At 41.0% G+C, this 24,258-nt stretch overlaps 2 protein-coding genes and 2 pseudogenes across 3 annotated transcripts; 2 read left to right on the plus strand and 2 right to left on the minus strand.

The window, feature by feature from the left end:
- Positions 1–377: 377 nt before the first annotated feature.
- Positions 378–22,831, plus strand: LOC103718446 (Pentatricopeptide repeat (PPR) superfamily protein). 2 transcript variants are annotated; one of them, XM_008807275.6, is made up of 4 exons: positions 378–1,007; positions 18,641–19,047; positions 19,683–20,412; positions 22,176–22,831. In XM_008807275.6, the coding sequence occupies exons 1-3, from the start codon at positions 384–386 to the stop codon at positions 20,401–20,403; spliced, it is 1,752 nt and encodes a 583-aa protein (XP_008805497.4). In that variant the 5' UTR covers positions 378–383; the 3' UTR covers positions 20,404–20,412; positions 22,176–22,831. The 2 variants fall into 2 exon arrangements, with proteins under 2 accessions (XP_008805497.4, XP_008805498.4); XM_008807276.6 differs by having other exon boundaries at positions 380–1,007; positions 19,686–20,412.
- LOC148703792 (uncharacterized) lies at positions 1,006–5,323 on the plus strand. Its single transcript, XM_089930104.1, has 2 exons — positions 1,006–4,534; positions 4,601–5,323. The coding sequence occupies exons 1-2, from the start codon at positions 4,178–4,180 to the stop codon at positions 4,811–4,813; spliced, it is 570 nt and encodes a 189-aa protein (XP_089786230.1). The 5' UTR covers positions 1,006–4,177; the 3' UTR covers positions 4,814–5,323.
- LOC148703793 (uncharacterized) lies at positions 8,367–9,322 on the minus strand (annotated as a pseudogene).
- Positions 10,632–11,634, minus strand: LOC120105585 (uncharacterized; annotated as a pseudogene).
- Positions 22,832–24,258: the final 1,427 nt, after the last annotated feature.

Raw genomic sequence — 24,258 nt, forward strand, 5'->3', positions numbered from 1 at the left:
TTTCTAAAATATAGTATTCACCAATATACAGCTCATGGCTCCATGAGATATACTTGAGATGGAAAAGTTTTCATGTGGAAGAAGATTCAAAAGAGGAGAAAAGAATTCGGGGAGGAGGAGGAAGGACTCGTGGATGGATTGAGAGGAAAAAATGACTTGATGAGAAAAAAAAAAGAAGGATATGGAGGAATAGCCTCACTTTTTTTTTTAAGTTACTAGATGAACAAACTTTGTTAGGGAAAGAAGTTCTGTCCCATTTTTATTTTTTCAATTTTTTATTTTAATATGGGTGCGATAGGATAGCGTAAATCTTCTCATGCGCGCATGCGGGGATTTTTGGTCGTGGGGTGGATATTTGGAAGCACCTCTACCTCCCGGGCCTTATGCGACATCGTACTGCGAATCGGTGGACCGGTCTAATTCTAAACGGCTCTGCTCCTCGCTTGGTTTTCCCCTTCCCAACTCCGAAAGATATCTCCGTACCAGAACACTTCCTGGTCCCCCATTGGTGTAAGCCCTCGGGTCTCTTCCACTTACCAAAACAAAACGAACTCAGGGGCGGGAGCTCGATGGCTGCTGCTCCTCCACCCCTCTCAACATCCCACCGCTGCATCGCCCCAAATCCCTTCCCCCTTTCTCGTTATCCTTGTTCTGCTACCACTAATCGTGATTACATTTATACGAAGAGCAAGGAGGAGGTAAAGAAGAACAAGAAGAAGAAGCATCCCGGCGCGACTGTTGTCGCAGCGGCTGCAGCGCGGTCCCATTCCGAGAGGACGAGCAGCAGCAGTGGCGGCGACGAGGAGAAGGCGAGGGAGAGGAGGGAGGAGGTGAGCCGTAGGATCGCCTCCAAGAAGGCGATCTCCGTCATCTTGAGAAGGGAGGCTGCTAAAGCTATCATCGAGAAGAAAGGGGGCTCAACCAATTCCAAGAAGCTTCTCCCACGCACTGTCCTCGAGGCCCTCCACGAGAGGATCACCGCCCTCCGTTGGGAATCCGCCCTCAAGGTCCTCTCTCTTTGTTGTTCCCCTCCTTCTGCGGCTGTTAACATTTAAATGAGTAGAATTCGTTGGGTTAGCTACTAACAATTTTGTTTTGGAGGTATATTTCATGCTGGTGCTTTGTATTTGTGAAATTTGCTGCTTGCAAAAGAAAATTGTGATTCTCGTAGATGCATGCACTTCTTTCTAGTATTTGTGAATTTAACAATTTGCTTGTTGGGGGATATCCTGTGAATCAGCTAATCTGCCGACCTGCTATTGATGCGACAATGGCTTATACTTTAACATAAAAGAATGTAAATGATGTTATATGATGTGTAGCAGAGTAGGTTGATGGAAGGAGAAAATTTGTTTGGAGAATGATGTTGCCTTTTCATTTAGTTGAGGAACTTATTGAAAAAATAAGGTGTCCTGAGAAAAAAAAAGTTTCAAGTTCTTTGTGAGATTCAAAATCTAGTACACCATTGATTTTACATCCCTTAAAGGTGCGTAGCTGCAACTATAGGAAATTTATTTCATGTTCTCTATTGAGGATCCAATGGATGCTTTCTCCAATGAACATGTATGCACTACAGAAATTCTTATCTTTCCTGTATTGGATATGATGCTAGGCATATCATGAAGGATGTCATCTGATGTGATTTGAGAGTAAGCAGAACTTTCTAGTAGATGCCATCTATATTTGTACATTCTTGGCTTGTTGTTGTCTTTTTGCAAGTAATCTATTTCCACTTGATCTCTTTCATTACATTCCTTAAAATGGGAAAATTTCTGGATTCATGGTAAACTGTCTAAGACAATCTTTACATGTTTTTCCAGTGTGCTTGCTGTTGGATTCGTGCTATTTGTACATTTTAATCACAGCTGAAATATATGGATAAACCTAAAGGCCCTAAAGAGAAGGGAATGTAAAATCTAATGCAGCAGGAGTGACTTTAGATTTGCAGCTATAACAACAGCATCCTTTCAAGAGGAAATAAAAAGTTCAAAAAATAAGTAAATAATAAGTAATGATGTAAATATCAAAGGATGATTGAAAAACAAAGAAGAGGGGAGGAATATGAACTCATGGTACATGTTACTATTGCTGCCAAATCCTGAACCGAGTTTGGAGCATGGCTCGGCTTGCTCTGAGGTTGGTGAGAATCAGACTGAATGAGATGACTGAGGTGAAGAAGAACCGGTCACCTTCGAGGATGACCTGTAAGAAGTCTGCTTGCTCGAAAGTTTCTAGCAGGGGATTCTCTGATGCCTAAGGTAAAATGATAGGGCAACAGTATGGAAGGAAGAGATTTGGTAGAGAAAAGTCTCCAAATGAACTTACCTGAGGATCCCTAAGCCACTCCTTTATATAGGATAGAATACTGATCCGTTACTTGATTTGGCGTGATGTGCCTTAACTATAAGGTAACTGTTGGTTGCACGTTAACAATGTGGTAACCATCCCGTGGGAGCAGCATGCAGAGGCAATTACGCTAATCATGCATTGACTGTAGTGTCGCCATAACTGCTAGTCTTTATTAGCACGAGTAGAGTAGATCTTGGTTTTCACCGAAGTTGTTCACCTCGGTTAATACCAAAATCAAGAAAGTCGGTCTAAGTCGAGATCAAGATGTCCAATATTTCTTCCATTACTTGCCTTCTAATTCTGAGGCTGAACTAAATCTTAGTTCGGGTGATAGAAGTTGTATCGTCATCTTGATCGAAGGCAAGGCATCTGGAAGGGAGTTTTAATGCTTCAATTGATCTTCTTGAAGTGCTATATATCAGGGTTGTCTTGAGATGTCATTATTGCAGAAACTTTTTGAGGCGCTATTAATGTGGTGATTTGGGTGAATCATTCACGTCGTATCCCGAGTTGAGACGTGGATGAATCAGCTCGGATTGTCGAACCGTTGCTTTAATCAGGGTCGTTCGTACCCCTATATAAGGGTAACCCCCTCCTTCATTTCACACTTCTTGCTTCTTCCACAAGCCTCCCAAGCGGCTCAAGCTTCCTCCTAGGCGCTTCTCTAGCAAAGTTCCTCTCCTCCGGCTCCGGCATACTCCATGGTTTCTTTCGATCACCAGCAAGTTTCTGCTTTTGGCTGCTCGAATTTTTCCTTCTTGGCTTCTCTCTTTTTTCTTCTATATTTTCTTCACCATGAGTGAGGCTGAGATCGAGGTCTCAGCAGGGAGTTGGTTGTCCGACCATCCTCCTCGAGCTCAACAATCCTCACCTCCAAGTGAGTCTGAGCCCAAAGTCCGATCTGACCCAGACTATGAGATGCCGGTCCTCACCCAAGAGGACATGGACTTGCTCCATGCTCAGCACTTCGTCTCTCCCGAGTTCACTTTTGAGCTTGTCGGTCCCGAAGACCAGATGACGAATCCTCCTCCATCTCGGCTCGACTTGTATGAGAAAACTTTTAGGGCCGAGCTTAGACTGCCTCTTCACCCTTTCATTATTCAATTGACAAGGGTTTATAGCCTCATCCCGACCCATCCGGTTCCGAACTCCTGGCCGGTCATTGTAGGTTTTCTTTTTCTTGGTTTTCTTTATCACGTCCGAGCCTCAGTTTCTCTTTTTTGGGGATGCTTTACTCTGAAGAGGCATCCCCAGAAAAGCAATCGGTGGTATTTCTCTTCTTGAAAAAGCCATTAGGTGATCCAAGGCACTCCCTCTTTCATTCACGAATGGAAAGGGAGATTCTTTGTTGTCTCCTCCAAGCAGCCATACTAGTTTGAAATCCTATGGAGGACGCCTCGGAGATCTCTAAACCGACCTTGGAGATCAAGGATCCTTGGATACTCTTCTTAAATCTAGATTCCTCCTTTACAAGAATTGTTGTCTAAGGAAACACTAAGTAATGTTGGTCTAAGCCTAGCCGATCCTTAGGGCAAATTTCTTCAAAATTTTTATCTTTTCTCCTCGGCATTATGTTCCTATATAACTTGTCTGCGACTTTGCAATTGTTGCAGCTATGAAGATCGATCTGGCGCTGATCTGCAAGGCCATGCACAAGAGAGCAACCATGCCATATAGGGGTGAAACCGCTCAGAAGAATAAGTTGAAGGGAGAATTCTCCTCAGCTCCTATTGAAGCAATAGTTAAGGCCTCTGTTGTCTAGGTCTGTGCTCCTAAGGTGCCAGCACCTTGGACAAAGGGTGTTGAGCTCGACCCCAAGGTCAAGATTATGTCACCCATTAATTTAGCTCCTCGGGAGGGGGTCGTCCTCGCGCAGTCGTCTGCTGCTGTTGTTTCTTTCTGTCCATCATCATCCGAGGCTAATACCTCGGCACAAGCTGGTCTAACTTCGTCTACTCCAATGAAAGACAACCCTTCAGCTCTAGCTCCTACACCAGATTCTTCGGCTTGCTCTTCCAGGGTCTACATTTCGAGGTGGTCTGTCAATGAGTCTGATTTGGCCTTGACAACCCCTCAGGTGGCCAAGGATGTGGTCCGAGCTATACAGCTGCATGCCGACAAGAGCATGATGCACTCCTTCCAAGTCAGTGACCTGATCGATGGAGCCTTCACCTCGGTTGTTCGGGTAAGCTTCTGTTTTGTAAATTTTCACCATCTTTTACTTCAATTTACTAACTATTCTTCTTTTCAGCATGCCCATGTGATCAGCTTTATGCATGAGGCGATTGTATCACTTAGGCGGCATGGTTCGGAGTTTGAGATTAAGTGGAAAGTTGCTGAGCAAAAAGCCGCCGAGGTTGAAGCAAAATCAAGGGTTGATCTCGAGCAGGCAGAGGAGCAAGCTTGGCTAGTTGAAGAGAGAGCAAGGAAGGCCAAGGACATGGTCGAATCGGCAAAAGCTTAAGCCTCAGCCACACGGGCTTGCGCGATGATTTCAGACGGTCACAATTTCGAGGCAGGGAGGCATTCTTGGCATCTGAGGAGAAAGTAATAGAGTTGTCTGCAAAAATTGCTCAAGTCGAGCAGAAAACTGTCGAGGCCAAGGAGATGGCTTGAAAGCCGGAGGAGAGGGCTGCTAAAGCCGTCGAGGACTTTCTCTCTTTGGAATAGTTTAAAGTGGAGTCCATTGAGAATGCCACCGACACCTTTGCGAAAGGCTTCGAAGAGTGCCGAGCTCAAGTCCTTTAACTTTATCCGGAGATGGACTTCAGTAGCCTTTAGATCGACCTCGATGATGAAGAGGACGACAAAGATGAAGACGACAGTGACGAGGAATGAAGCTTTTTTCCCCTTTTTGTTTTTGTTTTCACTCAGGTTTACCGAGCTTAGTGTATTGTGCTTTTGCTCGGGTATTCCGAGGTCTATGTATAAACTTCTAAAAGTAATGAAAATAGGAATTTCTCCAAGTTCTTGATTTTAGTTTGTACTTGCATAACTTACTTTCTTATTTGAGTTAGATTCATTGTATCGAACCTTCTTTCTTTTGATGCCTCTTAGGCTTAATTTCGATCAGAGGGCCGGCGAGGATCCCTAACCAATCTTGGGTTCTTCATATAATTTTTCGGAGTTCATTTCTAGATCTGCTTCAGATTCTATGAGCTCGGCTTACAGAGGTCTTGGATATATCCAAGGTGTCTACATGGGAGTAGTCGGTTTTGTTACTGAACTATCCTTACCTCGGAAGTCTTAGGTCGGGGCCCAAGCGTCTATGGGGTGTCCCTTATTTTATCTGAGTCGAACATGCTAGTCATAGTTGCCCGATCTGAAAGATAGATATATAACAAGATCTTTATTAGAAATGAGCTTGGAATACAATGAACCTTATTGGTAATAGATACGTAGGTTCTCGGAGTTTCAAGTCCGAAGGATCGGAGTACTGTTGAGATGCTCTAGCTTATACATCCTTAGTCGTATTGCTTCCGCCACTCGGTAATCTGAGCTACTGGTTTGGCTTCCACCCATTTGGTGAAGTAACCATAGCCACGATGAGAAACTTGCGCTGCCTAGTTGCCACTAGAAAAAGTTTGAGGATGTCGATTCTCCATTGTGCAAACGACCAATAGGCGTTGATCGGTGTTAATGGTACCGTTGGTCGTCGTTAGATGCTTGCATGGTGCTGACATGGGTCACATTTCTTGACGAAGTCGGCTGCATCCTACACTAAGGTCGGCCAGTAATATCCTTGTCGCAGAATCTTGTAGGCCAAAGATTTGCCCCCAAGGTGATCACCACAGATTCCTTCATGTACATCCCGAAGTGCATAATTTGCCTCGATCAGATAGAGGCACTTGAGGAGCGCTAGTGAAAATGATCTCCGATATAGCTTATCATCAAGAACATAATGGGAGGCTTGACGCTTTATTCGGCGAGTTCTAGCCCAATCTATAAGCAATCTCCCATCCTTTAAAATGTCGATGAGAGGATCCATCTAGCTACATTTGATAGTGGTGTTCATCACGAACTCAGGCTCTTTGATGCTTGGCATCCTAGAACTTCGAGATATGTGGCTTTAGTTAGGTCGGCAGTCTCCGAGGTAGCCAATTTTGGTAGCAGGTCAGCCCTTGCATTTTTTGTTCAAGAAATTCGTTGCATCTCAAAGTTATGAAAGACCAAATTGATGTCCTTTACCTTTTGTAAATATTTGATCATCGACGGACTCCGAGCTTCGAACTCTCCTTGCACTTGGCTGACAACTATCTATGAGTCGTTGAAGACTAATTGCTGAACACCGAGCTTTTTAGCAACCTTGAGCCTGCTTATAAGCGTTTCATATTCAGCTTCATTATTTGAGGCTGGGAATTTGAACCGCAATGCATACTCTGTAATTAGTCCATCTAGGCTGGTAAGTATAAGTCTAGCCCCACTGCCCCTCGAGCTTGATGACCCATCCACGTGTAAGATCCATGGCTGCTTGGTAGTCTTCTTTTTCTTGGAGAACTCGGGAGGATCTTCCTCGGAAATGGTACATTCCACCAGAAGTCCACCAACACTTGTGTTTTGATTGACGGTCGTGGCTGATACTTAAGGTCGAACTCCCCGAGCTCAACTGCCTATTTTGCCAACTGACCTGCATTTTCAGATCATTGCAAAATTTACTTCATTGGTTGGTCAGTTAGGATTGTGATTGAATGGGCTTGAAAATATGGCTGGAGCTTCCGAGCTGAGATGATGAGGGCATAGATCATCTTTTCCAACTTGGAATACCTTATCTCGACATCTTATAGAATCCAACTTGTATAGTAGATCGGTTTCTAACATCTTTTTTCTTCTCATACCAAGACCAAGTTTACAACGGAAGGAGAAACAATAAGTATAGATAAAGCATTTCTCCAACATATGGCTTTGTAAGGAGAGGTGATGAGCTGAAATACTCCTTTAGTTGGTCAAAGGCCACTGAAAATTAGCTGGAATCATTATAAGTTTCATATCAGTCATCTATTTTCCATAACTTTTCAATGAGCATTGCTTTTTTTGGATTTCCTTTCTGCCCTTATCTAGCCCAAATGATTTCATTGATTCCTTCAATTGAATGTTTACCCGATATTATGAGCTCTGTCTTCTTTGAGAACATACTCATATATGGTTGACCAAGCTTTGTGAAAGGCGACTATTATTTGTGCTCCAAATTCGGGCAATGCCTTTTTGAGGATCTTAGGGGCATTGGAAGTAGTCGTCGAAGAGTGTTTTATTCTCGACCATACCCATTGCATTAATGTGTAACTCGTAGTATAGCAGGTGAATTCTATGCTCTTTAGTCATTGGCCTCCTTTAGTTCTTGGTCGTAGCACTTTTCTTGTGTGCACAGGTTCCCCTAGCTCTATTTGTGGATCTATTCTAAGACTAACAATTTCACCTTAAAGTGATAACTCTTACCCCTTAAGATTAAGACAAGTTATGGTTTTGACTCCTCTTCATTATAGCTTTTTCTTCTTTCTCCTTATAACTCTTTCACTTGATTTTACTGCCCCCATGGGGATGGTCTATAAGGCTCTTAATTACTCTTACTACAGGATACTCACCTGGCCAACACTTAGATCCGGCACTACCTAAAATTTTTTGTTCACCCCAACATTACCTAGTTGTTTGACTGTTGCTAAGTAGTTTCTGGCAGGGTCTGTTTAACCATGCCAAACTGAGGGCATAATCAGATCGGACCGGTTGGTTACTGGCATGATTCATTCCATCTGTTTGAAAAGGAAGCCCTACCATGCGTTTGAGCTCCTACGGAGGGAGAGGGAGAGGGAGAGGGAGAAGGAGAGGGAGGAAAACAGAGAGAGAGGAAGGGAGGGAAAAGGAGAGGGAGGGAGGCAGGGAGAGAGAGGGAGAGGGAAGGGGGAGAGAGAGGTCAAGATAGAGAGGGCTTAAAAGGCCACATCAAATCAGCAAAAAACATTAGGGATCCTTGTTTCAAAATGAAACAGAGGGTCCTTGTTTCGATGCGCCCTCTCTTCCTCCCTCTTCCTCTCGTACCCTCTTTCTCTTTTCCTCTCTCTCCTTTTCCCTCTCTCCCTCCCTCTCCAGTTCTCCCTATATTGGTGTGCCTCGGAAAGACACCACATGGATTCATACCATACCGAACCAATCACCAACTAGTATCCCCTCTAATACCAATTCGGCGAACCTTGGTTTCTAGGGCTTGTTGATGGACCTCTTGCCATTTGTACTCCACCTGAAAAATCAAGAAAACTGTGATCAAGGGCAGTGGGATTGTACTGCCACTTAACTCTTCATCATCCTCGATGACGCCGATGCGATCCTCCTCTCCCCCGATGGGTGACTGAAACATGCTGAACAGGTCACCAAGATCGCGTTGTTGCTCCAACCTCTGCCAATCTCATTGTCGTTCAGGGTCGACCTCCAATGGACGCATAGAGGGGTGCTCTTTCCTAGCATGCTTTCTCAGCCCGCCATAAACCCCGCTGAACCCACAGGACTCCATAGAGCAGCCACGGATCTTAGCACTGAGATACTAGCATGTAGGCTCCACCACGGTCTAGCCAGTAATGAGCCCACGGTACAGAGGGCATAAGAGCTTTGCCGGCTGTTGACCCACGACACCCTATCGAGACGGTTGGGATTCAGAAAATGACTTGCAGTACTGGTTGAGGCAATTAGAATGGTGGTAGCTGGTCTCTCACATGAAAGCGCGACACCCCTTTTCCTGGGAGGAGCGGAGAAGGAGAACAGCATTGTGAGGGTGCTCCATGCACACAGGGCAACGGATCTCCTCCCACTCCTTTGTGTCCTTAGCGGATGGAACACCAGATTCAGAAGGTCTACGAGAGGCCGAAGAAGAAGAAGAAGAATGCCTACGATCATAGGACGAGCTGCGTGGGAAAGGTGACCCACAAGATCTTCGTTCAAAGGATGAAGAATGGGTCCTCCTTTCCTTTGGCATATTACTTGATTGAATATGAATGGAACAAACAAATGTTCCTCAAAGCAACAATCTGATGTTCTACAAATAAAAAGCAGGATGCGATATGATCGGGCTTGACACTGTGCCGAGACAGGATGGAGTTCTTTACTCTGTGATAAAAAAACCAAACAACAAATTAGGGCCCCAAGGGCTACATTTTGATCTATTACAACAATTATAAGTTTCATACCAATCATCTATTTTCCATAGCTTTTCAATGAGCATTCTTTTTTTGGATTCCTTTTGTGCCCTTATCTAGCCCAAATGATTTCATTGATTCCTTCATCTGAATCTTCACCCGATATTATGAGCTCTGTCTTCTTTGAGAACATATTCATAGATGGTTGACCAAGCTTTGTGAAAGGCGACTATTATTTGTGCTCCAAATTCGGGCAATGCCTTTTTGAGGATCTTAGGGGCATTGGAAGTAGTCGTCGAAGAGTGTTTTATTCTCGACCATACCCAGTGCATTAGTGTAACTCGTAGTATAGCAGGCAAATTCTACGCTCTTCAGTCATTGGCCTCCTTTAGTTCTTGGCCATAGCACTTTTCTTGTGTGCACAGGTTCCCTTAGCTCGAGTTGTGGATCTATTTTAAGACTAACAATTTCACTTTAAAGTGATAACTCTTATCCCTTAAGATTAAGACAAGTTATGGCTTTGACTCCTCTTCATTATAGCTTTTTTCTCTTACTCCTTATAACTCTTCCACATGCTTTTACTGCCCCCATGGGGATGGTCTACAAGGCTCTTAACTACTCTTACTATAGGATACTCACCTATCTAACACTTAGATCCGACACTACCTAAAATTTTTTGTTCACCTCAACATTACCTAGCTGTCTGACTGTTGCTAAGTAGTTTCTGGCAAGGTCTGTTTAACCATACCAAACTGAGGGCATTATCAGACCAGACCGGTTGGTTACCAGCATGATTCATTCCATCTGTTCGAAAAGGAAGCCCTACCATGCGTTTGAACTCCTACGGAGGGAGAGGTGGAGGGAAAAGAAAAGAGAGAAAAACAGAGAGAGAGGGAGGGAAAAGGAGAGGGAGGGAGACAGGGAGAGAGAGGGAGAGGGAGGGGGGGAGAGAGAGGTCGAGATAGAGAGGGCTTAAAAGGCCACATCAAAATCAGCAAAAAAAATTAGAGTTCCTTGTTTCAAAATGAAACAGAGGGTCCTTGTTTCAATGAGGGCTTTTAAGCACTCCCTTTCCCTCCCTCTTCCTCTCCTACCCTCTTTCTCTTTTCCTCTCTCCTTTTTCCTCCCTCCCTTCCTCTCTAGTTCTCCCTATATTGGTATGCCTCGGAAAGACACCACATGGATGCATACCATACTGAACCAATCACCAACTAGTATTCCTTCTAATACCAATTCGCCAAACCTTGGTTTCTAGGGCTTGTTTTTGGACCTCTTGCCATTTGTACTCCACCTATACAATCAAAAAAACTGTGATCGAGGGAAATGGGATTGTACTGCCACTTAACTCTTCATCATTCCCGATGACGCCGATGCCATCCTCCTCTCCACTGATGGGCAACCAAAATATGCTGAACAGGTTGCCAAGATCACATTGTTGCTCCAACCTCTGCCAATCTCATTTTCGTTCAGGGTCGACCTCCGATGGACACACAGAGGGGTGCTCTTTCCTAGCATGCTTTCTTAGCTCGCCATAAACCCCGCTGAACCCACAGGACTCCATCAAGCATCCACGGATCTTAGCATTGAGATACTGGCATGTAGGCTCCACCATGGTCCAGCCACTAACGAGCCCACGACACAGAGGACACAAGAGCTTTGCCGGCTGTTGACCCTCGGCACCCTGTCGAGATGGTTGGGATTCAAAAAATGACTTGCAGTACTGGTCCAAGCAATTAGAATGGTGGTAGCTGGTGTCTCACATGAAAGTGCGACAACCCTTCTCTCGGGAGGAGCAGAGAAGGAGAATAGCATTGTAAGGGTGCTCCATGCACACATGGCAACGGATCTCCTCCCACTCGGTGTCCTTGGTGGATGGAACACCAGATTTAGAAAGTCTACAAGAGGCTGCAGAAGAAGAAGAAGAATGCCTATGATCACAGGACGAGCTGCATGGGAAAGGTGACCCACAAGATCTTCTTTCAAAGGATGCAAAACGGGTCCTCCTTTCCTTCAGCATAATACTTGATTGAATATGAATGGAACAAACAAATGTTCCTCAAAGCAACAATATGATGTTCTATAAATAAAAAGCAGGATGCGATATGATCGGGCTTGACACTGTGCCGAGACAGGATGGAATTCTTTACTCCATGATAAAAAAACCAGACAGCAAATTAGGGCAACAAGAGCTACATTTTGATCTATTACAATAATTTTAAGTTTCATACCAGTCATCTATTTCCATAGCTTTTCAATGAGCATTACTTTTTTTGGATTCCCTTTGTGCCCATATCTAGCCCAAATGATTTCATTGATTTCTTCAATTGAATCTTCACCCGATATTATGAGCTCTGTTTTCTTTGAGAACATACTCATAGATGGTTGACCAAGCTTTGTGAAAGGCAACTATTATTTGTGCTCCAAATTCGGGCAATGCCTTTCTGAGGATCTTAGGGGCATTGGAAGTAGTCGTTGAAGAGTGTTTTATTCCATGCTCTTTAGTCATTGGCCTCCTTTAGTTCTTGGCCACAGCACTTTTCTTGTGTGCATAGGTTTTCCTAGCTCTATTTGTGGGACTATTCTAAGACTAACAATTTCACTTTAAAGTGATAACTTTTTGTTGCCCAAGATAACAACCCAAGAGGGGGGTGAATTGGATTTTCTAAATTTTTAGGACCTTAAATTTTATTGATAGATGGGTGAGTAGTTTGACTTGTGTTAATTATATAAGCACAGTGGAAGCAAAATGAACACAATGCAAATACAAAAGAAATATAGTGGTTCGGTGCATCCCAAGGCATCTACGTCCACTTCCCAATCGTTTCCTTGGAAATTAACTATAATCCCTCGGATTATAGTTGGATTGTTTTACCGGGCTCACAATCCAAAAATCCTACAATTGGTTTTACAGGATCACCAATTAAATCTAACTGTTGGTTTTACGGGCTCACCAACAACCTACACCGTTGGTTTTACGGGCTCACCAACAAATCTTACAAAGAGTAAGAGATAAAAGGTTTAAAGCTCCTAAATGAGCAAATAAAACAAATATGCACTTAAAGAAGAGATAAGAAAATAGTTATCGCTTTGTAGATTGTTCTTCTTTTCTTTGCCAAGGTTGCTTCACTCCTTAAGGGGTTGGTAGAGCTCTTGAAGATACTTGAAAACTGCTCAACCACCTTCTTTCAGAATTTTGAATAAAGCAAATGAATAAAGAACTCTTGGATTTTCTTTTCTTTTGAAAGCTCTCTTTGATTTTGCAAAAGATCATTTTTCCTGATGAATAGTGGCTCTTAAATACTTTTCCAATCCTTAAAAGTCTGTTTCTAGCCGTTGGATTGAAGAAACTAGCCGTTTATAGCCGTTGGAGTTTTGAACTGTATTTCTGCAGAACTAGCCATTATGCTGTTAGTTGTGCTCGGATCGACTCGAATTTTTTTGGGGTCGACTCAAGCTTGGCTGGGGTCGACTCGAGCTTTCCTAGGGTCGACTCTGACAAGAAATCCAGAGAGCAGTTTTTTGTTGCTCCAAGCTGGGGTCGACTCGAAAATTCCTAGGGTCGACTCGAGCTTCAGTGGGGTCGACTCGAACTTAGCTGGGGTCGACTCTGACAGGGAATCCAGAGAGCTATTTTTCTGATGTTTCAGGCTGGGGTCGACCCGACCTTAGCTGGGGTTGACCCTTGGGGTCGACTCTGATAGAAAATCCAGAGAGCTGATTTCTGATGGAACTTTGTTGGGGTCGACTCAAGCTACAGTGCTGATTTTTGGGGTCGACCCGAAGCTTATGCCAGGCGTGCCAGATCTGCCAGGGCCTACTCCAATTCTTCTAGGGTCGACTCCAACTTTGTGCCAAAAGTTCCAAGGTGTGCCACAACGTGCTATAGCGTGCCAAATATATTAGAGTCGACTCCAAACTTCCTGGAGTTGACTCTAACCCTGATTTTCTGCATCTTAAGGTTAGTTTAGCGCATTAAAGCAATAAATGACATCGCAATTAATTTAGGATGAATGGCACATGAAAGTTTCATCTTTTTGACTTGTAAAAAGACAAAATTGCCCCTTATTTAGAAAACTTCACTCTTAATTTTGTCAAACTGAAAATTAGGTTTTTTCTCAAGTTCTTAGATGAGTTCTTGAGTGTTGTTTTAAACGAAGGAGAGTGTATCATGAATGTATTGAGTATGTATCGCTTCTTTCTTCCTTGAGTGTTTGTATACTTGATCAATAGAGTTAATGGTATTTGCACTTCCATATGGCCTCAATGGCTTTGTAAACATCAAAATAACATTAAGATCCTCACTCTTACCCCTTAAGATTAAGACAAGTTATGGCTTTGACTCCTCTTCATTATAGCTTTTTTCTCTTACTCCTTGTAGCTCTTCCACTTGCTTGTACTGCCCCATGGGGATGGTCTACAAGGCTCTTAACTACTCTTACTATAGGATACTCACCTGGACAACACTTAGATCTGGCACTACCTAAAATTTTTTATTCACCCCAATATTACCTACCTGTCTGACTGTTGTTAAGCAGTTTCTAGCAAGGTCTGTTTAACCATGCCAAACTGAGGGCATTATCAGACCGGACCGGTTGGTTATCGGCATGATTCATTCCATCTGTTCGAAAAGGAAGTCCTACCATGCGTTCGAGCTCCTACGGAGGGAGAGGTAGAGGGAGAAGAAAAGAGAAGAAAACAGAGAGAGAGAGGAAGGGAAGAAAAAGGAGAGGGAGGGGGGAGAGAGGTCGAGATAGAGAGGGCTTAAAAGGCCACATCAAAATCAGCAAAAAAAAAAAGGAATTCTTGTATCAAAATGAAACAGAGGGTCTTTGTTTCAATGAGGGCTTTTAAGCCCTCTCTCTCCCTCCCTCTTTCTCTCCTATCCTCTTTCTCTTTTCCTCTCTCTCCTTTTCCCTCTCTCCCTCCCTCTCCAATTCTCCCTATATCGGTATGCCTCGGAAAGACGCCATATGGATTCATACCATACCGAGCTAATCACCAACTAGTATCCCGTCTAATACCAATTCGGCGAATCTTGGTTTTTGGGGCTTGTGGATGGACTTCTTGCCATTTGTACTCCACCTTTTCTTTAGTATTTCCATAAGAGGGGATGATAAGGCTTCTAGTCTTAGTAAGAACTTTCTCAAGTAGCAAGCTTTTCCTAAAAATGATTTCAACTCTTTCACTAAGGTTGGTTTTGGCATATGACCTCACCTTCTAGGTTGATGTGTGGAGTTTGCTGGCGAAGTTCCTGCCCTACCTTGTCCTTGCCGGAACAACAATGGAAGTCTAAGGCCTCCCATTCTCCACTTTCCTCCATGCATTGTACTTCCATCTAAAGAAGCTTCAACCCAAGATTCAATGACTCATTACAAGACTCCCCTTCTTTGATTTGTGGATGTCCCTCTCTTGGCTTGTCGGTTGTTCTACTCGCCAGACTACCATCGGTCTCCTAGCCTCATTCCTCAGGTGGGAGTAGTTCATCACAGTGAGGTCAAAGTCCCTTTTTCTACATTAACCATAAGGAGTCAATCAAGAGCCTTGTCGAAGAGGAAAAGCGAGCTTATTTAGTTTGAGTTTCATTCATTTTTTCAACTCAAGAATTTGCCAAGTTAAGCAGTCCTAGTGTACCTTTGATTCCATAATAAATGTCTTTGAAGATTGTCACCCGATGTGGTAGAAAACCTTCAAATTTGCCCTAATATCTTCCTCTTTTTCCTGCTATACCCTTGCATTTTCAATCATTGCTACTCACTTCGCTTTCAATCTTGCTTCACTACCTGATTCCTATTACCTAGCCCTATCATGCTTGTCTCTCTGGGGTTGCGTTATGCACTCCTTAATTAAGGTTAGGTCGACCAAACCTAGATAGAGTCAAGTATGACCCAACCTTAGAGGTGAACCGGGCATTTTTGAAGCAAGTGTGCCACTGGTAGCCTAAGCTCGCCCTCGCTTCTTTTTTGTTGCTGAGTTAACTGATCCTAATCATGATCCTTGATGCACTAGGAAAAAGCCCTATCGGACTACCTTCCTTTGTTTTCCATTAGGGAACTGGATCGAAGATACACCATGATCCTTGATGCACTAGGAATCAGACTACTATTCTCTAACACTTCATTATGGCTCTAGCTGAGTAAATTCTTGGAGATTAAATGGAGACACCTAGCATACACCTGTACATAAAACTCATCCTCATGTCCATATAACATTGTCTTGTCTAAATTTTGAAGAAACAGTGGGTCATATTATTGATGTATAAAAGAACTAATTTGCATAAGCTGAAGTTATACTAGTATGCTAGTGTCTAGCATGTGCAGATCAACTTGCTTTACTATTCGCATATGTGAGCAAATTGTTATTTTGTGACTGTGTCTGTTAGAGTTGACGTGGTGCAGTATGAGAATATGGTCTAGATTTGGTTATAAGAGTTTTATAGAGACTACCCATGACCTCCACACAACTTAGGCTTGTGTTTCAACACATGCATGTTGAAGAAAGAACAAATATGTATATTGTAAATGATGCCAAGCAAGGTTTCACATACTGGTACTGGAACCTAGTACCAGTTTTTTGATGGAATAGTAATATACCAACTATCAATACACGGTACAGGATTTCATCCTATACCGGCACACTGTGTACCAGTTCTGAAAATTTGCTGGAACGATACATCCATACCATCCTGTTCCAATGGTATTTGACACATTGAATTGCCAATTTTTGTAAAGGGTGTGTACTGAAGGAACCTTAATATTCAGACTCCGCAAAAGCTTGGAAATCTTGATAACACTATGTATATAGTTGAGTAGTAAAGGTAATGAAATGTGCTGTACTTTACACCCCCAACACGACATCTGTTGCAGCTTGCTTTATATTACTAAAAATGATTAACTAATAAATTACTTGATGAATTCACATTAAATCTTCAATATGTTAATGAGTATTAGTTATACATGTTCTTTGGGTTCTTTAAATTGGAAACCTTTTAGTGAAAAACTTACAGGAGTAGAATTTAGAAAGTGGGATCGGAGAAGTTGCTAACTTTAGTAATGTATTTTGAGTTCTTAGTTGACTCATTTTGCCTTGTAAACGCCATATAGTTGATCTAGATATTTATCAGTCATGAAAATCAAGTCTTTAATAAAATTAGCAAATAGTAAAGAATTTTGAATCTCAAGTTTTAGCTTCTTTGTCTAGGTGTTTGGGATTGAAATGCTTAAAGTCTGCAGAGGTCCCACTGCTGCTATATTATTCTAGGCGTCAAGAAGGCAACATAATAAGATATGATCAGTATCAAACTATCAATCAAATAAGTGATTAGTATTCAGGACTATCTTGCTGGTTCTTGAACTTTGTCTGATGGATCTCATGATGGGTAGCCACCTTCCGGTTCCAATACATAAGTTTAGCTGGTCCATAGTTTGTCTCATCATAAGCTATTTGGTGTTGCCTAGGTTGTTTAAAGTTGGAGATGCCATTCTCTAGTGTTTGTTCACTATATTGTTTATTGATGACCACTTAAGAAATGTAATAATTCTTTTCTTGCAAAAGGCTACATCATTCACACAATTTGTGGAGCATTGTGTGTTGACTCTTTGATGATATTTTATAAATCTAATTGAATGGTAGGTTTTTTTGTCTTCAATTGTGATTCTTCAACAATCTCTTAGATGACCAGAAAGTATGAGGTTATCTTTAATCTAGTTTAGATGATAGGTATTGCACCGTGGCCAACACGGCGACATAGTTTATTTGGTTCTGCCATTTACTTGCAAACTTTTCTATCACCATATATTGGTCCAAGTTCATTTTACCAAAACAGTAGTATAATTTATTTTAGATTGCTAAAACTTTTGTTCTGTTGGAGAGGACAAATCATGAAGATTGATTGCCATTGTTCCTAGCATTATTATATTCTGGATCTTTTCCCTCATGGTACCTCTTCACTGTTGATTAGATTGTTGATCTCTTCATTGAAGTTAGATGTAGTCTCCTGATTTCAGTACTCAAGAAAAGTCAAATCTATGACAATTCAAGGGGAGTTGCTAGAGCATATGTGCAGGTTGGGGGGGGGGGGGGGGGGTTTGCGGGGGGAGCTTTGTGGTGTTTTCTTTTCCCCTCTCAAGTTAATATGCATATACCTTTTCGCTTGAAAAATTGAAAATATTCTATATACTCACACCTGAATGCTCAATCACATTATAGAACTTAACAGATTTATCAAGCTGCTCATTGCCACTTACATTTTTGTAGCTGCAGTTAAGCGATAGGATTTGTGATGATTTCAAGGTCTATAATTTGTGTCAAAAAACATCCAAACCTGCAGATGGATCTGATTGATTTGGCACCATCTAGATGCCTTTGGAAAGTTATTGAGTCAAGCCTAGTTTAGTTTAAATCAAGGTTCGTCATCTCGATATCGGACTCCGTACTGGTGCCACACTAACACAGTGTCAGTATGGTATGGTACGAAATTTTTTTGGCGTACCGAGTGTTGGTACACCATGCGTATCGGGTATAGTACGTCTTATACCGTCCGGTTTGGGCCGGTACGGCATACGCTGTTTTAAATTATTATTTAATCTTAGGGATTGAATCATATTTTATTTCTATAAGGACTTATATAAATTTTCTATAAATCCCATCAGTGGAATGCTCTTTTTGTCAACTCTAGTACTAATTTGGATGTTTAATGTAGTCTGTTCTCCCTGTTTGATGAAAATACCTCACATTTGTTGCTAAGCATATGGCATGATCAAAGTAAGAATGCTCTTTTCATCAACTCTAGTGTAATTTCTTGTGGTTTTGCTTGTCCAATGATGTCCATGTTGACTTTTGCATCTCTATTTCTTGTGGTACTGGGCATACCAACACTATACCAACATAATATCAGCACGGTGTCTGGTATCTAGATGGTGAACCTTGTTTAGTATAAATTCAAATAATATCTTCATTCCATGTATAAGCGTAATTTATAGAGTTGCAAACAGTTGAGTGTTCTTGTGCACCTCTATGTCTATGCATCTATTAGATTGTTTTATCCTCATCAATTGGCATCTCATGCTACAAGGTTTTCATGTAAAATAACTATAAGCAAGTACCTGGTGAGTATTTTTACACACCTCTCCTTTTCATTCAAAGTTTCTTAAAGTTCTTATTGTTGGATGACTTAGGTGTTCGAACTACTCCGTGAGCAGCTTTGGTACAGGCCCAACATTGGCATATATATTAAACTCATTGTCATGCTTGGAAAATGCAAACAGCCTGAAAAGGCCCATGCACTCTTCCAAACCATGGTTGATGAAGGTTGCATCATAAACCATGAATCATACACTGCCCTCATTTCAGCATACAGTAGGAGTGGCCTCTTTGACCAAGCATTCTCTCTGCTCAACAAGATGAAAATTACTGAGGGCTGCCATCCTGATGTCCAGACATATTCCATTCTCATCAAGTCTTGTTTGCAAGTCTTTGCATTTGACAAAGTTCAGATTCTGCTTTCTGATATGGAGAGCATGGGGATAAGGCCTAACACCATCACATACAACACACTAATTGATGCTTATGGAAAAGCAGGCAGGTATATTACTCTTGCTTTATTCAGTTTGATCTCTCCCTCTCATACATTAACAGTTCTTTTTTTTTTTTTGCCCACTGCCATCTGCCACAAACAGTAAGCTAAAATAACCCATGTTTTCCACCATCATCCATGCCCACATCAGTTGAATTACATCGCTAATTGCCTCCATATTTGGATATAGCTGGAAATCAGAAACATCAAAGTTTACTGACCTTCCATTTAACTGTTTCCCAAAACTTTAGTTTCTTGGTTAGGTTAGTGGGTGACTGAATATTAAAGTACCTTTCCAAGTCAATTATCCATTTACCAAATCTTGTAGAGTACCTAATGGAGTGTATGCCTCAGATCAACCACTTAGCACTTGAAGGAGAGGATAAGTCGTTTTGCTTACACTTGGAAAATATAACGGAACTATGCTGGTAACAGCAAATGTCTTCAATGGTTTAAAGTTAAAACCAACCATTGAGTGCATCAAAGAGAACAAGATATTTTTAGCTTAAGTTTATATGGACTAATAGAATTAAACTTGTATGCATGGCAAATCTTCTTTATCATATATTTGCATTTACTTAGTTCAATTCTGCAATCATTTTACATGTGCAACAGTTGGTCATCTCTTGTTTCTATTTTCCAAGAAGGTTTTGGGAGATGGAGTCAACACTCATGGAAATGCTCTCTAACCATGATTGCAAACCTGATGTATGGACTATGAATGCTACTCTCCGAGCCTTTGGTGGTAGCGGGCAAATTGAGACAATGGAGAAGTGCTATGACAAGTTCCAAAACTCTGGCATTTCCCCCAACATCAAAACCTTCAACATACTTCTAGATTCCTATGGCAAAGCTAGGAAGTATGAAAAGATGGGTGCTGTGATGGAATACATGCAGAAGTACTACTTCTCCTGGTCGGTGGTTACTTATAACGTGGTTATTGATGCATTTGGGAGGGCAGGAGACCTGAAGCAGATGGAGTATATCTTTAGATTGATGAAGTCTGAAAGGATCAAGCCCAATTGTGTTACACTCTGTTCACTTGTTAGAGCTTATGGAAGGGCAGGGGATCTGGATAAAATAAAAGCACTACTAAGATTTATTGAGAACTTGGATGTGATGTTAGATACTGTGTTCTTCAACTGCTTGATCGATGCATATGGGAGGGCTGGGTACTTGGCAGAGATGAGGGGGGTGCTGGAAATGATGAAGACACGAGGCTGTACACCAGACAAGATAACTTACAGCACCATGATTAAGGCTTATCTCAGCAGAGGGATTGATAATCATCATGTTCAGGATCTTCGCAATATCAGCAGAGTACAGACTGCCACACTGGTGGACGATGCTACTTTACAAGCTTGAACACTGAAGGTGAAGTAGTAGACATTTTCTGTGGTATAATTGAGTACTCCATTATTTATGCTCTTTAGTGCCAGAAGTAATAAATTGTATGTTGTTTTTTTTCTAAAAGAAAAGGAAGGATTGATGATTTGCCATGTTTTATTCACCATGGCTCCATCTGTGCAATTTAATTCAAATTTAAGGAGAGCTAGCAATTGCTGCTGCTTTTTTTATTTCTTGTTTCGATCATGCATTGAAACTTCTAATATGTTAAATATAGGCAGACTGACAGGGCTTTCTACCATGGTTTGCAGTCATAATCATTATAGCACGGATGAAACATGGCTGATCGACTGTATTTACTGTGTCTAGATTTGAATCATCTAATGTTTAATCCATCAAATTTTAGATAAGGAGAATATGGAGGATCAGTTGTATGTGGAAGATATGGAGGAAAGATGCTTCATAATAATTTTGAAATGCATGTGATTAAACTAAGAGTAATTAAGAATAAGTTGTGACCACGATCTAATGTTTGGGTTCACTGTATTTTGCTATCATTCTTTTTATTCTCAACCTGTGTGATTCAAGTAGTATGATACACGTGCATTAGTTAAATGGAAGTAATTTTTGAAAAATGGTTACAATCCCATTACATGTTATTCATGTGTAACAAGTTTCTATACTCCCGTCAACCAATTACTGTCTTGGATTAAGAAATTTTTGCCATACTCTTTTATTTATGTGAGTGATGCTGAATTTACACATGATGCATGCAACTAACTTTGATTAGTATTTGATGGCTGGCTGTGATTTTCTATCAAGAAATTATTTAAATTATACTTGAGGAGGTCATTGCTACAGGGGTTTATTAGGGCTTTTGCTCTAATTGGACTTCTGACAGAAGTCAGACTTTTGGTTGGATGTTAGGCTGTTAGATGGGTCTAAACATTGATTGTAAACAGAGTCTAAAAATTGTTGGCTTAGACATCAGCCTGCTACCTTGAAATCCAAGCTTTAGGCAGATGGATAGTGGATATAAGCCATTTCTCGGGATAGGAGTTTTACCCTTTTCTTTTTTGATAATGGAGGAATTTTACCATTTTACTATACCTTCAAGCACTAGGAAAGGTTTGAAGGTTGGATCACAAATATCTGCTCATAGGTTAGGTCAGTTCAGGTTTGGGAGACCTTAAGTTCACAGTTCTCAGTCCACTCATTCTTGACAAATTGTGCTCTCTTGATATTGAATGAAGAAACATATTTTCATAACTTTATATTCATGTAGCCATCTATATTAATCTTGAATTATGAGAAGTTTGTCAAAATAATTTTGTGGATCCCTAAGATATATGGTATTAATATATAAATATTGTAGAGGAGAATTAAGAAAAAAATATGGATATTTAGTACATATAGCTATAAAAATTAATGGATTATATGTTTTTTTGAAGTCCTTGGTTCTTCTATCTTGATGTATTGGACTGAATTTTATCGGGAGTCAGTTATCTTTTATCGACTTATAATTCCCATGGTTTTTATCAACTATATACTTGATCTAGACTTTCCATGCGTCCAAAAATTGCAGCACAGGGTTATATGCTTACAAAATGTTTCGTGGCCAGAAAGTTCAATCAAAACTGGAGAAACCTGTGCTTTCGCTGCTTTGTTCCAGTTTTAATTGACCTAGATACCAGTAACATTTACAATTTTATTTAACTGTAAGTTTAGAATTTTTTTATTATTGTGCCCCATCAGCAAAACTTTTCTTCTCATATGGATGTTTCTTGCAGGATGTGGCGTTTGCCTTCCCATTCCTTGGCTCTCTGTAGAATGGAGACCAATTTGATCTATAAGACAATGGCCTTCAAATATAAAATAAAGACCAGAGAGAAAAGTGTCTCGAGCATCATTTTGTTTAATCTTCAAAACTTCCAAAAGCTTCTTTTTCTTTTACCTGTTTTCATCATTTCTTCACGAGGTGACCAGACAAAAGTTTCTTGTCGCACTTCATGCATATTTTCATGGAGCACCAGTTGGTGATGGGGCTGATCGTACCTTAAAATCACAATCCACCACATCTGTACGGTGAATGGAGATTAAAATCTTGCGCAGTAACTGAGTTTGATACTGCTTTTTTTCTAGGGAACTCTTCTCTGGGAGAGGGTTCTATAATTGTTATGTGAACTTTTGCTTGGAGCTCTGTTTTGTTTATTTAACATCCTGTGACATGGGGTGGGGTGGATATGTCTGTAAGATGGCTTGGCCGCTGTTCTGGGGTCTTATCTTGGCCCAAGGTCTTCTGCTCTGGTATAATTCGAGTTTGTCTAGAATGGTCTACGCTTCTTTCGGTTAGGGCTGTGTCTCTGTTTTTGTCATGTCAGAAATGGTTGCAACTTTTGTCACCGTTCGCTAAATAATAAAAATATTAAAAAAACTTGGGCAATAATTAGACATGTATCCCACGCGAGCTGAGTAGTTTTTTCTTTTCTATAATTTATCTATTAATTGATTCAAAGTATCATAAAATTGATTTTGAAAAGACTATCCAATAGGATGGTATGATTCTTTTAGTATATGCATATAAAATCAGATATGCAATTGTGATGTTTCTAAAATCAGATATGCATATAAAGTTTCTATGCAATGTATAAATGATCAATCAAGAACAAGTAAAATTACAGTCCTGCTTTAAAACGATATTACTTGGCGGATTTAGAAGTTGCGTGGCCTTATTACATGATAAACTCACAATTACTGCCTCATTTAGGCAGTGTTCAACAGGGCTGGATAGATAAAAAGAAAAAAGCAGAACGCGTCTTACAAAATTGAACTGCAAGTTGTTAATTACTCTTAATGTTAAATCGAGTGCATTTATCATATCTAATAACTCAAGCAAGTTCTCTACACAGTATTGCAAGAATGCGAGATGCTTAATATGCACAAAATATTTTTGTCCTTTTTCTATCACAATTCAGGACTTTACCTAAAATGGCTAGTCGAAAAGTATTATTTGAGTTCATCCATCCAACGAATAACTGATATAGGGCTAAACACACCTTGTTCAAGCCATGATGTCCTCGTCAGAGTAAGAGTTTAAATATATTCAAATCTAATCGCAAGTACTACGATCGGCCTATGGTCAGCTCTAATAAATCTGTGCCGCAGGATCTGCTAGTTCACATAGGTTATAGATCATGTCTTTATGATGCCATTTGTCACAACCGATGATATCACCCAAAATAGCTAGCTAAAAGGTATTATTTATATTTCTTGATCCTGTATAAGTATCTAATATGTATCCAACGAATAACCAATGTGGGACTAAACATATGTCTGCATGGATTCTCATATTCTCTATCCATGCTATAGAATTGGGTATCACAGGATGGACTTGCTCATAGTCGTGATCACTTTTGAATGCATTACATGCAACCTGATATATCAAAGTCCAAAGTATATCTCAACATTTGTCATTTACTCTCCCAGAACAACTGAAGTAATTATTTTAATATGCAGTGTCAGTGGACGCAACAGATGTCCAGTTCTCAATCAGAAATTAAAACACATTGTACCAGACATATGTATGTATATAGACAGGCAAAGTTGTCTGTCGACAACCATCGAGTGATCCTTTGTCATGTATATCACGTATTATGTAATATCTGTCCATCTTCTGATGGTGGCCAGATGCAATCCGTGCATTGCAGGGGATCTGGGCTCACTACTGTGCATGTGGTTGTCAGACCAATTGAAAATTGAAGCTCATGCCTTGCATCATTCGTGGATGGTATGTTTTTGAAGGGCAATGGGGATAACAGATCAAATAAATATCTATGAATGTGTTTGCATGAGGACTTCAACTCAGCAATAGAT

Source organism: Phoenix dactylifera, chromosome 4 (assembly GCF_051530095.1).
Source record: "Phoenix dactylifera cultivar Ajwa chromosome 4, Ajwa_hap1_PhDact_Kaust_v1.1, whole genome shotgun sequence".
NCBI lineage: Eukaryota > Viridiplantae > Streptophyta > Magnoliopsida > Arecales > Arecaceae > Phoenix > Phoenix dactylifera.

Bases quoted from the DNA above. Each gene is read 5' to 3' on its own strand.
- LOC103718446 (XM_008807275.6), top strand. From the start codon at position 384: ATGCGACATCGTACTGCGAATCGGTGGACCGGTCTAATTCTAAACGGC. The intron at 1,008-18,640 runs GTCCTCTCTCTT...TGGATGACTTAG, and splicing joins GTTGGGAATCCGCCCTCAAG to GTGTTCGAACTACTCCGTGA. The intron at 19,048-19,682 runs GTATATTACTCT...CTATTTTCCAAG, and splicing joins GCTTATGGAAAAGCAGGCAG to AAGGTTTTGGGAGATGGAGT.
- LOC148703792 (XM_089930104.1), top strand. From the start codon at position 4,178: ATGTCACCCATTAATTTAGCTCCTCGGGAGGGGGTCGTCCTCGCGCAG. The intron at 4,535-4,600 runs GTAAGCTTCTGT...TCTTCTTTTCAG, and splicing joins CCTTCACCTCGGTTGTTCGG to CATGCCCATGTGATCAGCTT.